The sequence below is a fragment of the Ooceraea biroi genome, chromosome 6 (genome assembly GCF_003672135.1).
Source record: "Ooceraea biroi isolate clonal line C1 chromosome 6, Obir_v5.4, whole genome shotgun sequence".
Classification (NCBI taxonomy): domain Eukaryota; kingdom Metazoa; phylum Arthropoda; class Insecta; order Hymenoptera; family Formicidae; genus Ooceraea; species Ooceraea biroi.
In genome coordinates, this window is record NC_039511.1 from 8800226 (window position 1) to 8815070 (window position 14845).

The 14845-nt window shown below is 33.9% G+C and overlaps 2 protein-coding genes, 2 long non-coding RNA genes and 1 pseudogene across 5 annotated transcripts; 3 read left to right on the forward strand and 2 right to left on the reverse strand.

Moving 5' to 3' along the window:
- Positions 1 to 9: 9 nt before the first annotated feature.
- LOC105280811 lies at positions 10 to 2245 on the forward strand (annotated as a pseudogene).
- Positions 2246 to 3373: 1128 nt separating this feature from the next.
- LOC113562067 lies at positions 3374 to 5782 on the reverse strand. Of its 2 annotated transcripts, XR_003406627.1 has the most exons (3): positions 5332 to 5782; positions 4810 to 5251; positions 3374 to 4635 (listed from the first exon to the last, which is right to left on the reverse strand). It is a non-coding gene; the product is annotated as an uncharacterized LOC113562067 (long non-coding RNA). The 2 variants fall into 2 exon arrangements; XR_003406626.1 differs by having other exon boundaries at positions 4810 to 5782.
- Positions 5783 to 5881: 99 nt separating this feature from the next.
- On the forward strand, positions 5882 to 9931 carry LOC105280809 (major royal jelly protein 1). Its single transcript, XM_011341622.3, has 6 exons — positions 5882 to 7721; positions 7914 to 8080; positions 8446 to 8661; positions 8765 to 8942; positions 9178 to 9410; positions 9657 to 9931. The coding sequence occupies exons 1-6, from the start codon at positions 7535 to 7537 to the stop codon at positions 9891 to 9893; spliced, it is 1218 nt and encodes a 405-aa protein (XP_011339924.1). The 5' UTR covers positions 5882 to 7534; the 3' UTR covers positions 9894 to 9931.
- A 1942-nt stretch (positions 9932 to 11873) lies between these two features.
- LOC109611058 lies at positions 11874 to 12517 on the reverse strand. The gene is made up of 2 exons (XR_002193378.2): positions 12333 to 12517; positions 11874 to 12223 (listed from the first exon to the last, which is right to left on the reverse strand). It is a non-coding gene; the product is annotated as an uncharacterized LOC109611058 (long non-coding RNA).
- Positions 12518 to 12629: 112 nt separating this feature from the next.
- LOC105280808 (39S ribosomal protein L15, mitochondrial) lies at positions 12630 to 14270 on the forward strand. Its single transcript, XM_011341621.3, has 5 exons — positions 12630 to 12869; positions 13097 to 13248; positions 13349 to 13514; positions 13623 to 13782; positions 13890 to 14270. Exons 1-5 carry the CDS (start codon positions 12765 to 12767, stop codon positions 14189 to 14191), a joined length of 885 nt encoding a protein of 294 aa, XP_011339923.1. The 5' UTR covers positions 12630 to 12764; the 3' UTR covers positions 14192 to 14270.
- Positions 14271 to 14845: the final 575 nt, after the last annotated feature.

Sequence of the window (14845 nt, forward strand, 5' to 3'; positions counted from 1 at the left end):
GCTGTATAGATCATTTCATTGGCTACGCAGTATCTGAAGATACACTTAAGACGGTCTTACATATAAGATCCGATTATGAATACTGGCCTTACTCTGGCTCCGGATTCAATTGACTCTACACTCCTTTTTTCTTTGTGATTTACTTTGTTTTTACTTTACATACGTCGATTGGTTTTTTTGCCGACTATTGGTTCGCCATGGCCGAATTAGTCCTATGGATTGGGAGCCATTTGGAAGAACAAGAATCGGCTAATGGGAATAGGATTCTCCGTTTTCCAACGTCTGGAAGTTTAGTTGATAAGTGCATTTTCAAAAAGCGAGCGAGGTTAGACAGCCGATTAGTCTTAATTCAGGTAAAGTAACAGAAAGACTGAATTCTATGTCAGATTTCGTTTCCGACGGAACGAAGATTTCAATTTTGATAATGCAGAATGAAAAATATAAAGATTTGTTCAACGATCCTACTAGCAAGGTCATTTTGTTTGTCTTACATGACCTTTTATGTACGCTTATAATAATGATGTCTATAATAATGCGCAACTAAGGTGATATTAACACTTTGTTTATGCAATAAACTCAAATTATAACAGTGCACTAAACTCAAGAATTCTATGTATTCTTTGCACGTGTTACATGAGATGAAATAAAGTCGATGTATACTTGGAGGAAAACAATAGAAAACATGTAAAGTGTAAATATATGAAGTTGCAGTTAAACAATATCGATTAATATCGGATTATTTTTCACAAATATTAAATGCGAATTGCATTCTTCCTGGGGTGCCTTCCAAAACTCTACCCGAGTTCTCTCCCTTTCTCTTACTCTCACTCTTGTATCTTTCTCACTCCAACGGAACGAGGTTACCCAGGTAGGATTTTGGTACGCACCTCTGTAGGTGTGCACTGTAAATTATTAGGTAAACAATAATTTCTGCTATCTGCAGTGCCACAAATGTGTCGAAACAGTTTTACTCGTGTGTGCTGCTTATGTATCGTGCGAATTGCGGTTACATAATATTACTGTTAAGATTTTACAGTGGTCTGGCAACGACTGATGAATACATTGTATGCAAGCACGGCTTTTGGTACAGAGTATCATTTAGGTTAAGAAAGCAACATAAAATATGAACAAGACACCTGTTTCCATTCTTCAAGAGATGATGAAACAAGAGATGATTCCTGACTACGAGTTGATACACGACAATGGAGGTCGTCACTTGCATACTTTTACGTATTAAGTTACATGTGATGGCCTCATTGCGACTGGCACAGGCTGCTGTAAAAAGGATGCTAAGCATGAAGCTGCCAAAGCTATGCTAACGGAGATTGCCATACATAGAAATTATCCGCAGCTACCAACTGCCAGTGCACCGAATCTCCCTCAAAATCACCATTACATACCACTCCATTGCCATCAAAGATGTGAGCTGTAAATGCACCCTGTTTTAACGCTATAGACGAATTACAGGTTATTATTATAGTCTATAGACATAATTATTATAGTTGTATACAATTTTATGAGATTATTCATTATTGTATTCTTTTAGCATCTCTGTGCCGATAATAATTTTGAAGAACCAATATATATTCCTATCTCAGATGTTGGGCCACCACATGCTAGAATTTTTACTATTCAATGTAAAGTATCCAGTTTTACAAAAGATGGAGTGTCAACAACAAAGAAACAAGCAAAACACGAGGCTGCGAAAAAAATGATAGACAAAATACAAAAACTCGTAGATGGGTTAAATGACACGTCTGCAAATGAGAATGCAAGAAAGTATTACCAATCTATTAAACCAAAAAAGATTAACTTGGGTATTAAATTATCTGAATATCATGAAAATTAGAAAGATTTCTTCGAAATTGATAAACGAAACAAAATATTCAAGGAATTGGATTGTATCATCGAAAATTCTAATAAATTGGAGCGACATGTAACTAATGAATTGATAACGGAAATATTATTTATGTTAGAGACTTTATTAACAGACTTAAATATAACAATCAATATAAGGAATTTAAATCCAAATAATCTTTTTATGAAAACAATACAACTCGACACATGTCCTGTTATTACTCACATTAGTGCGGGTGCAACAGAACAAATAGCTTCTTGGCAAGCTATTTTGCAGATGATAAATTCCATCAAATTGCTATTATCATAGAATATGCTAAAATGAGGTACAGCAGAATTTGTTACAACACACAGTCAAATACAAGATAAAGTTTATTTTATATTTGAATTTTGAGTTATGAGTTTTCTCATTAATGAAAAAAATTTCTCATTAATAAAAAGTATTGAAAAAAATTTTTTTAATTTTTCGCGCCACTTTTATTTTATTTTTGAAAAAATTTTGCATTTAGTTTATTAATGCATAGATTATATATTATTAATTGTTATCTTTAATTTTGATAATAATCCTTACATCACATGCATCACAAAATCACCAAATAATGCTAGTGTATTTTGAAATATTAAGTTTATTTTGCGTATATAATATAAATTTTACTATTATGGAGAGAATATCAATTTTTATAAGAATTTATTGTATGTGTAAAGGAACAGAGAAAATACTTTCCTGTCAAATATATTTTTTATACTATAAACTATAGTTAAGAAATCTATTTGTTTATGATTTTGTAATGCATATAACATAAAAATTGGTGATTATTTCATAAAATGGATTGAAATCTTTAATTTGTAATATATTAAAATGTGATGAAATAAATGTTAAAATATAGTAATATAAAATATCAAACCTTTTGATCAACATCTATATTTGTTATTTTTATTTACCAATTCCTAATTAAAAGCTTAAAAGTTTTGAGATAATAATCATTGATATTATATTCTCTGTATATAGAATATTGTACGTAGTTTTTATTTATTAATATATTATACAACTGGGCTATTAATCAAATGTGTTACAGCAACTGGAATATCTAATATTAAACTTATCATTACAGAATTACAAAAAACGTATTATTGTAGTGTTGTGGGATAAAGAAGTAGGATAATCTACGAGATAAGTTTCATTACTAATTTAATATAACGTTTAATATAGACGCACAGATACACATCTTTGTATAAAACTGACGCTGCACTATCGTAAACGCTCTGACTGTGACTCTGATTTTGTTCACCTCTGTGACGTTGGTACCTCAGCTTTTAAAAAATGGCCTTTTCGTTACAGTTCTGCATGCACCCCTAAGAGTTCCTAGAGATCCTTAAGAAAATTAAAAATAGTTCTGCTATATTAACTAAAAAAAAGGTTGATACATTTTCAGGACATATATCACACTTATTCTCAAAAGTTCGTTCTTTTAAAGATGTATCCTTACTATTCTCAAAAATTGCACATCTCGTTTTCTTTTGTCACACGTCGCATTTACTTTCATGCACCGCATTCACTTTCATGTATTACATTCGCTTTCATACATTGCGTTTGCCAGCTTAGCTTTTTATATGATGCTTCTTACATAATGCTTAGCTTTTTACACGATGCTGCTAAAATCACAAACCAATCATAAATAAGTCACACACCGCTTCACACAATTAGATCAATCGTTTCGGCACTCACTCTTTCTCTCTCTTTCAATCTTTTACTCGTGATCTCATCTAACAGTAGATCAATCGCTCCGACATTCATAATTCTACATTATGTTTATTGTTTTCTTCGAAAAAGGAGCAAACTTGGAAAACTTGTTCCTAAATCTAATATGAGTAATCTTTGATTATCACTTGTTATTTAATTATTTATTTAATATCACATAATAAAGCTACACCTCGGAGAGTCCAGTGTCGGGGATTATATAATCTGTTTCGAAATCAATTGAGTCTATATATTTCACATCCGTTCTCTGAGGTTTTCTATATATAGGACATTCGTATAATTTCGGATCTTTGCCGGCGGTGGTATTTATTGCGAAAATAACCGGCATTTGTTCATAGAGAACTTTCGGCCTACTCTCAACGAGTTTCCCCGCTTTCCGATCGAGCGATGCACCTTCCAGAAACAAACCATGAACATAAACTCCTTCTTGTGGTTGACTTTTAATGTCCTCTTTATTAAAGCGTGTGGTTACATTTTGCAAGACCGCGGAATCTAAAGCCCAACCCTTGTGCGCTCTAGTCACTTCCTAAAATTATTGTATTTTAATCTAGTTGAAAGATTAAAAAAGAACCACGAAATTTCTTATAGCTGTTAGTTATTATTCTGTCTTGCATAACTACTTTTATCTTCTTTTAAAATCTCTCGATTAATTGAATAATTTTTAAATATATGTAAATATATGTAAGTATATTCGTTAATTTTTCATTAGCATGATTTCTCACCTCTCATTGCTGTTAAAAATCCCTGTGGATTAAAAAATCCAGTCATCCAAAATACTTTCGGACGGTCATGAGCGCACCACTGTCTGAACTGATAGTCCCTTTCCAAAAAAGCTCTGTGTACCAAAAGCCCAAAGTCGCTGACTCCTACGATATTTTCAACCATTTTTCTGGTACGCGTGCGTCATACATTGCATCTAACGATTTTCGCAAACCTTGGCTCATCACAATAGTACCGTCGATAGCTATAGTTTCAAATCCGTTAGAGTGCTTCGTACTTCTTTAATAACCCTCGAAATACTGAAAAACTCATCATTATGAAAAGGAATACTTTCTTAAATTTTTATTACTATTATAATAAATGCTTTATTATAAATTGTAAAAATTATTAATTATAGAGCAAGTAATAAAAATATTTTCTAAACAGCATGTCTAGTTCATTACTATATGCAACAGATAAAGAGAAACGCTCACCGGTCTATTTCTTGCCTTAAAAATATGTTCATCGGCAGTAACGGTCCCATTCTTTGAAGTGCTTCCTTCACTTTGAAAGAATTGTATTGTTTGGGTAATTTAGACAACATATCATTTGCTAATTTATATACAACGGCCTCTCTCTAGTTTTGCCACCCTCTTTTGGCTGTACATTGAGAATCGTATCAAATATTCCTTTCGCCGTGTTGATCTGATAAGTAATGTCGGCGTTTGGATGTAATCCAAAGACTTCCGGGGTGTCGGTAGCTTCTAAACCGTCAATATAATCTACGTATCCCTGAAGATTTCTTATTTGTGGCACTCTGTATCCTCAATAAAATTCAAACCCTGGTCGTAATAGTACGTCGCAGAACCAGACATGTGTGAAAGTTGTTAATAAACGTTTGTCGAAATCATCCGTAACCCTACCACCGTATTGAACCTACATTGAGAAACATTTATGAAGTGGGATAAACATATGAACATATAAAATGAAGTAATGTTATAGATTATGTTATAGACCTCTCCAAACATGTAGCAAACAGTCGCCCAAGAAACGCCCTTCTTCGGATCCATATCGTCCAAATGGTTTTGTATAAATTGCACCGATGCTGCAAAATCTGCTTGATTATAAACATTTTACGGATGTGTTTCAAAATTCACTGCCAGTACTGAAACTCTATAGTTTATGTCACGTACACTATAGCTTTTCAGTGCTGGCAGTGAATTTTGGAACACGGCCTTCGTTATGTAGGGTCAAAAAATCTCTAGATTTTTGGCTTCACATTTTCACATTTTGTCTGGACATTTTTTTAGTTTCGACATTTTAAGATATATAGTGTCTAAAAGATGTCGAAAAGATGTCTTATGTCCCGATTTTGAACGTGTGTGTTATCTGGGTATTATTTCCCAAACTTTCAAAACGTTACAGGCGTATTTCCCAAATGATTTGGTGTTGAAAGAAGCGAAAAAGAAAATTATTTGGAAAGATGTCTGCTAACTATACGCTCAACTAATTTTCATTAATTATTAAAAAACTATTATTTCCCAAACTCTAAAAGTGGTTTCCTAAACTTTCCCAGACGATTGTAATAAAACAAATAAGATTTATCATATTTATCTGCTAACTATACAGAGCCGGTTGTGTCATTCTGATTATCTCTTCGCGATGTATCGAATAAAGCGTGATTGGTTATTTCTTGGTTCGAGAAACACGCGAGATTTTACAAATGTTTTCTCAGACGTATCAACAATATCCAATTCTTTAGAAATTCTACAAATACTGTCCCAATTGTAAATATTTTCATACACACACACGCACACACACACACACACGAGTTTTATTATCATTAAATAAATAAAATATACACTTAAATGAAATTCTTGCACTCAAAGTTATATGATATAGATATCTCTACTTGAACACTTATATATGGGATGCTTTAAAAAGATCGGAACCTTGGAATAACTTGGAGGGATCGTATTCGAAAAACAGCATGTTCAGGCAAAAATTGTAGGGTTTAAAAAGGTCTATTTATTAGTCTTATCAGTTTGATTTGGTGGTGCTAAGGTAAGATCGAGGTCAACTTTAATTTTTTTAATGGAAACTTCTATTTTTTATTGTATCATCTTTTTCTATCAATTAATTTGAAACTGTCGTCCGAAACAGTTTTTTATTTACTTAATACTTTTTGAGATATTCTAGGAAAACTTGGTAACTTTTTCAATATTTAGCTTACAATATCTCGATAACTGTTTGTCGGAAGAAAAAGTGGTACAGGATTTTTTGTCTTGATTTGGTCTCAAGAATATGTTGTTACAACAGTTAACTTGATGATCTCCTTGAAACTTTTATGTATACATAAGTATTTACAAGTTGGAGCACTATTGCAACAAAATATTCTTAAGGCGGTCGATAAAATTCATACACAAAACTCTGCATAAAAATTAGTACAAAGTTAAATTTTGTGTCTGAATCCTGCCTAAAATTTCTGCACGTTGTTTTCAGTAATGCAAAATTTTGTATTAATTCTTAATGCCGAGTTTTGCGTTGAATTTAATTGTTAAGGCGGTTGAAATTCCCGATTAATTCAATATTTTCTAATATTGATGTTTTAAATGTTATAAATGCGCAATGTTGTAAGTATGAAAATATGCAATAGTAACAATGTCAGAGGCACTGATACTACAAAAAGGAAAACGAAACATAACTACGTTATTATTATGTAAAATACCTTATTTTGCGTACTTAGTATTTTAGTGATAAGATAGACTGTAATTTATTATATATGCACTATTATCATAACTACACTACATTACAACATCTAGTCGACTTAAATGGACTTATCGCGTTTGTCTGCTTATTATTCACATAAGACCTTCCTGAGAAATGTTTTACATTGTCAGCATATACTATAAATATTGGTTAGTGTAAATACTGTAAGTAATATACCAGTAAACACAGTTGTGGAAGTATTGTCTTAAAAGTAACGTACGCGTTATTGTATAATGTTTCACTTGAGTGAAAGTTGTAAAGCAAAAGTTGTAATTATATTCAACTAATGTTATATTAACACGGGATAACATTTATTATATTATATGTTACTCCATATTATACAACTGCCATAATCTGTATTTGTTGGATACACGTGTTTTCAACATAGTTTAATTACATTATCTTTTTCAACATATATAAGCGTAATTGATTTTATCTGTTACGGTAAAAATGAGGCATATTCTGTTCTTCGTCACATCAATTCTGTCGACGGCGATTGCGGTAAATCTGGATGTCATACTCGAGTGGAACTACGTTGATTTCGTATGGGACAGTCCGCAGCAGAAACAACGGGCGATACTAAGTGGCAATTATAATGCTACCTCGTGTATTTTGTATGATGTGGACGTAGCAAGAGGTAGATAAATGCTACTCGAAGAATTGATGATACTTTTAAAAGATCTACACGTGTAGAAAAGTTTGTTATTGTGATATTTAACGTCAGTCACGATCTATACATTTTTAATGTACAATCCGAAATCACAATCATTATAAATTGCAATATCTATCCATCAATGCGAGATGAATTTGATTTCTGAACGAATTTTAGACGGTAGAATATTTGTCACTTCCGTAAGAGAAGATGGTGTGCCTGCTAGTCTGATGACGGTCACTGAGAAAATGGGAGATGGAGGTCCACTTCTTCGCCCCTATCCAAATTGGTCGTGGTGGAACACTGGAACATGCGAAGGCATTACTAGCGTTTATCGGGTGTTTGTAAGTTTTAAAAGTAATAAAAAAAGCGACAAGATAATATATTTCACGTGTAACTATTCACATTTACACACGTACATTACAAGTGTGCTAATATGATAATATATATACATATATTAGGTGTATAAATTAATTCGATGTTTTTTTTTGTTTGACGAAATTGATGGAGTCTCTATTTATACTTTCTCTTTTTTTGAGAGGGTATTCGTCAGTTGCCCGATAGAGGAAGAAAAGTATTAGAAAATTAGATGATAAATATTTCCAAGATTGAAGATATATTTATTATTTTTTGTAATAAAGGCTCAATTTCTTCACTTATACACTCATAATAATAATCTGCGTAATGTGTATGTTCACATTTACCTTAGATTAAGTGCAATCACCTGTTCGTTTTGGACTGTGGCAAAATCGGGGCTGATAAGGTTTGTCCCGCTCAACTGTTGATCTTCGATCTGTCGAGTGATACATTAGTTAAACGCATTGTAATCCCGGATGACGTTGCTGCTAATGAAAATGGTGCCAGCTTGTTGACGGCACTTACCGTTTCTATCTCAACCTGCTCAAATTTCCAAAATAATATGGTGGTTGGTATATTACATATATATATTCAAATATTATGTCATATTTTGTAATTGCTGACACGTACATGCATGCCTCGAAATTTACTTTTATTAAATCGTGGTGCAGGTATTTATGTCCGATACGGCTGGCTTCGGTTTAGTGATATACAATGCGCATTCTTCGGGATCGAAATTCTGCAGGATCGAATCGGATTCCATGAAGGCGACTGATACAAATTTCACTATAGACAACCAAAGTTTTACTTTACATGATGGTATTCTCGGCTTAACGCTCGTTTACGAAGGTAAATATTTTAGAACGGAATTGTTTTTATTATTATGTGAGTCATACTGCGTTTACGTCACACTGCGAAACTAGTAGAACTCTTAAATTTTAATTTGTGTCTGCGCATTATGCAATTTCGCCATATTTATTCATGTGCATATATATTTTATGTGTTGATAAGAGCGCATAAATGTGAAAAACTCTTCTATATTTTGTTAGTTTTCATAACTTAATATTCGTCGAAAATATTTTAGATTTATATTATGCTCCTTTGGCGGGACGTAATATGTATAAAATGAATAGTATGAAAATACGAGAATGTTTATTAAGTCAGGCGAAAATTAATCAAATTACTCAGCTGACGGGTACGTTGTCGGGTCAGACAGCAGCGATAGCCTCCCAGGATTGTGCAATATTTTTCAGCAATATTCCGGAAACGAGTATTTTGTGCGCTGATACTTCGAAAAAAATTGATTACAACAATACAGTGAGTCATGTTATTTTTGCCATTTGATAATAAATTATTTATAATTTAGACAGTTGAATTGCATTAACGATTATGGCATATATGTTTATTTATAAGAATCGATATTTATAGCTGTAATGCACCCAGGTAGCATAAAAATCTTTTATTAAAAGATATCTAAAGGACGTCTTTGCGATGTCTTTTGGATTGTTATGCTACCTGGACAGTTTTGTTGATACTAAATAATAATAATGATTTGATTTTAAGGACGTGATTGCGAAAGATTCTGTTAAATTGCAATTTGCAAGTGGGATGAAAGTCATAGAGGGAACCAGACATAATGGTGGTAAATCCTCAGCCGACAATTCTTTAACAATATTAACAAATAGATATCAACGTTACATAACTGATACATTAGATTTAAATGAGATAAACTTCCGTATTCTCTCGGCAAATATGTCGGAAATACAGAACGAGACACATTGTTTTGATTCTTGCACATAATGATATAGATATATTAAAAAAATGTATGGCATTTGTATTATTTTATGTTCTATACATCCTTTTGCTGCAAAATATTACTTTATTTCATAATGTAGCTGCAAATAATTATTATTAATTTTTATTAATAATTATAATTGATATATATATATATATAATTATTTGTTATTATATATATATATATATATATAATTTGCCAAGCTCGCTTTTTTGTTTTTTCCAATTCCTGACGTATAGGTGCTTTTTGTCGTTTTGTTTAAATAAAATCCATATTAAATATATATGATTCAATTTGTTTGACCATAGGTTATAGAAATATTGGGTTGGCAAATAAGTTGGTTCGGTTTTTTAAGGTGGAATAAAATACAATTTTTTTGATACACAAAATAAATTTTAATCAATTATATATTGACCATTTTTATTGATGACTTGCCATCTTCCCACCAACTTCATTATGCCGCGTTCGTAAAACATCTGAGGCTTATCGGCGAAAAACCAATCCAGGTGTCTTTTGACGTTCTCTTCATCCTTGAAGATTTTCCGTTCAAAGAGTTCTGCAACGACCGGAATAAATGATAATCGGAAGGGGCCAGGTCCGGTGAATACGCAGGATGAGGCAAAACATCCCAGCCAAGACTGAGTAATTTGTTCCGAGTTGTCAATGATGTGTGAGGTCTGGCGTTATTGTGGTGGAAGACAACACCTTTTCGATTTATCAATTCTGGACGTTTTTTGCGGAGTGCTTGGTCCAATTTTGTTAACTGCGAGCAGTATGTGGTTGAATCAATCGTTTTTTCTTGACGGTAACAGCTCGTAGTAAATGACACCTTTGAAATCCCACCATACGGAGAGCATGATCTTCTTCGGATGCAATCCTGCCTTCGAGGTTGTTTGTGGTGGCTCGCTGCTGTGTCCCCATGATCTTTTCCGCGTTACATTCTCATAGACGACCCATTTTTCATCTCCTGTCACTAACCGCTTCAAAAATGGATCGTTTTCTTGACGTTTCCGCAGCAAATCGCAGATGGATATGCGAGTGGCCAAGTTGGCCTCGGTTAATTCATGCGGCACCCACACATTGAGCCGAGAAACGTATCCCAGTTGGCGCAATTGTTTTCTACGCTTGTATGAGATATATTAAGTGCTGTAGCAATCTCTCGCACCGATTGGGATGGATTTTTATCGATGATAGCTTTGACATTACTTGAATCAATCTCGATCGGGCGACCGGAGCGAGGCGCATCATTGACGTCAAAATCTCCAGAACGGAATTTGGCGAACCACTTTTGACATACGCGTTCTGTTAAGGCATCATCTCCATAAACACGGCATATCTTTTTATGAGCCTTTGCAGCTCGTTTGCTCTTCTTGAAATAATAGAGCAAAATATGACGATAATGCACGTTATTTACTTCCATTTTTACAGCTACGCAGCACACACAATATTGATATTAGTTAAACCAAAATTTACAAAAAGGTTATGTGAAACATGTACTTTCAAATGCACTCTGAAGTTGCGCGATAGTGTCGAGAAAAACAAGAGTGAATTGGAAAGAAGTTGCACCGAAGCAAAAACCGAACGAACTTATTTGCCAACTAATATATAATTATGATAAATGTTAAGGTGATCCTGGGCACATATTATGAAACTGTTCGGAAACGATTCCGATCGAAATGATTCCGTTTTTTCCACATTTGTCCCTTTCTTCCCTGTTTTTCTATTTCTTTTTTCTAGGGAAAAATGTGAGGAAAACGAAATCATTCCGATCGGAATCGTTTCCGAACAGTATCATAATATGTGCCCTGGAGTGACCAGGGAATTTCTTCGCGATGGTGCTGCCATTTGCACAATAAAATGCTTTTTATAAAAATTTCGCAATTTGTACGCACAAAATCGCAGTTTCGCAGGGTGGGGACACAATTAAGGAATATGAGGATGCTTGTCGAAGTGACTTTAGAAGCGTAATAAAAGAGAATTCTGTACAATCCTTTACGTATTTTCTTTCTAACCCAGATAACATTTTTTGCTAAAGCAAAATAGTGCAATCTATTTGCTGGCAATTATTGCTAATATATGCAATTATGTCATGTTGCTATAATGACAGAAATTAACTTTTGCCACATTTTTGTTGACATAATGCCATAATTATATATTTTTCACCGCAACTGTTGCCCCAAAGATGCTGTAAAGTTGCTGTTTTCGTGTTTCTTTGCTACCAATATTGAAACAAATGAGGACTCACCTTAATTGTTGCCATTTTGTTTGCAACATTTCTGAGCAAATTCTTAGCAAAATACTTGCAAAATGTTATTGGGAATAAACAGAGCTACAGCTAAAAGTTTTGTAAGTTAATTAATTATATATTAGGATCATAGCCATGTTTAAATCTTTACCAGAATTTCTTATCCCGTACTTTTTATGTGTATTATTTTAGAGCGTACCTTTTACACGATGACGTAATTAAAAAACATGAAACTGTATTTTTCGAATGCGCGCGAAAGTTTAGTTTGTTAATATATTTTTACTTTCTTAATGTCCTCTCTCTCTTTCTTTCGCTATCTATTTATCTACCTACCTATGTGTATGAGTTAGAAATAATTAATATCTTTCCAGTGCCATATACAATAATAATTTTTTAAATAAATTATTGCGTGTTACGTAATATTCAAGGAATACATACACACGGAGTATGCTATCACTGTGCTTGCTGTTTCGGTTTCAGCCTTTCGGATGGATGTCGCTCATGTCGTTGTACGATAGCCACGATAGCTTGAGATTAGGTTAGGAATTGCCGAATTACGTGAAAATAGTATCTGCATAGGTGTATATAAAGAAAATACGAATTTATTGTCAAACGAGTTAATTACGTCGACATGGCTGGGAAAAGTGGAAAGGATTTAGCACTGTCTATGTTACGAGTGTTACCTAGGGTGTCACTGGGAAACATTCGAGATAATCCTGGTGCATTACAGAAGAGAGTAAGATATCATAGCATAGAAAATATACTTTATTATACATATCCTGTGAATAAATTGTAAATAATTTTATAGAGAGATGACGAATCTGCATAAATTTATAACTACTTATCTAACTTTATCCCTGGATTGTATCCCAAACTCTTGTGTTTATATGTACTTTTAGCGAGGCATTATTAATGTGCTGCTTTGCTGTAATTTTAATTCTATCTATATTTATCTCTACACAGAAACGTGGTAGAGGTCAACATGGTGGTAACCGGCACAGTGCAACGCAAAAAGGTTCTTACCAGAGGCAAAATTACATGCGTCTGGGTTACGAGTCTGGAAACAACCCTTTTTACTTGAGGTTTAGCTACGAGCCTTACTACAAGGGTCACCAGTAAGTTCCAAAATTTAATTGCTCGATTATATCTAATCGTATGATTATAAAGTATGTATGTCGAGTGCCTAAAAGCAAAATTGCATTCTTTAATTCTTAGTTTCAGACGAGAATATCCACCGCTTTCTTTAAAACAGCTGCAAATGTTTGTTGACACAAATCGGCTGGATATAACAAAGCCCATTGATCTGCTGTCATTAATAAACACTGGTTTATATAATATCAATGTAAATTGGAAACATGCAGGTGTTCATTTAACAGATGAGGTGATATTCCATGATACTGTATTTTACTCATTCTGGATCTTTACACAATATGTGTTTAGAGTCTGTAATCTCGTACTGATATCAATGTGAAGAAACTTTACTTTCTAGGGCTCGCACTGTTTCAAAGCCAAATTAAATATAGAGGTACAATGGGCATCCGAACCTGTAATCGCGGCGATTGAAAGGAACGGTGGCGTAATCACTACTGCTTACTACGACATGCGCTGCCTCCAGGCCATGTGCGATACGGAACAGTTTTTCAGCACAGGTTACTTTTCCAACGGATTATCTTGAAAAATTCTTAGTCGAGATAAGCTTGTACAGTAATCAGTACCCAAAATCTTGTGTTATAGACATTTTTTTAATGACACACAGGTGAACCGATACCACGTAGGTTCCTGCCAACAATGGATTGCTTGGAGTATTACTCCAGTGCCACTATGAGAGGATATTTGGCCGATCCCGAAAAAGTCTCTCAGGAACGACTGGTGCTGGCGCAAAAGTACGGCTACGAATTACCGAAAATCGAGGACGATCCTGATTACGAGATGTTGTGCGCGCGCAAAGATCCGCGGCAATTGTTCCACGGTCTGGAGCCGGGCTGGGTGGTCAGTCTTAAAGATAAAGTGATACTGAAACCTAAAGCCGAATATCTAAAAGAATATTATGCGAGTTGAGATGTGACACGCATGTGTGAAACGATCATCAGTTTTAGACTGATTTCGAGTTGGATTCAATAAATAATATGTACCACATCTCTATGATTTAATATACAATTTAAGGGGATGCTGGAGCTGCTAGTGAACTTCTTCGTGATGGTGCTGCCATTTGCACAATAAAATGCTTTTTATAACAATTTGGCAATTTGTACGCAGAAAATTGCGGTTGTCCATGCTCGGGATAAAAGAAAGGAATATAATGAAGCTTTTCGAAGTGACTTTAGAAGCGTAATAAAAAAGATATATTGGTAATAGATCAAAGTTCGAAAAGCTTCATTATATTCCTTTATTTTATCCCGAGCATGGACAACCGCAATTTTCTGCGTACAAATTGCCAAATTTTTGTAAAAAGCATTTTATTGTGCAAAGTTTGTGCGATGGCAGCACCATCGCGAAGAAGTTCACTAGCAGCTCCAGCATTAAAAAAATGAATGTGTATGTATATGTGTAATTGAGTGACGAATTAAAGAAGCTGGAGTCGTCTGTATTACCGATGGAACGAGTGATTTTTTTAATAGATCTTTGGTTGCGCAGAAAAATCCTTTGATTTTTCTAAATTTATTCAAAGTCTCGCCTATCCGTGTTCTCAGATCGGATAGATAAGCTTCGATC

Excerpts from the sequence above, each read along its gene's own strand:
- LOC105280808 (XM_011341621.3), top strand. The coding sequence starts at position 12,765 with ATGGCTGGGAAAAGTGGAAAGGATTTAGCACTGTCTATGTTACGAGTG. Across the intron at positions 13,515-13,622 it reads GTGTTCATTTAACAGATGAG|GGCTCGCACTGTTTCAAAGC; the intron begins GTGATATTCCAT and ends TTTACTTTCTAG. Across the intron at positions 13,783-13,889 it reads GGAACAGTTTTTCAGCACAG|GTGAACCGATACCACGTAGG; the intron begins GTTACTTTTCCA and ends AATGACACACAG.
- LOC105280809 (XM_011341622.3), top strand. The coding sequence starts at position 7,535 with ATGAGGCATATTCTGTTCTTCGTCACATCAATTCTGTCGACGGCGATT. Across the intron at positions 7,722-7,913 it reads TGATGTGGACGTAGCAAGAG|ACGGTAGAATATTTGTCACT; the intron begins GTAGATAAATGC and ends AACGAATTTTAG. Across the intron at positions 8,943-9,177 it reads CTTAACGCTCGTTTACGAAG|ATTTATATTATGCTCCTTTG; the intron begins GTAAATATTTTA and ends AAAATATTTTAG.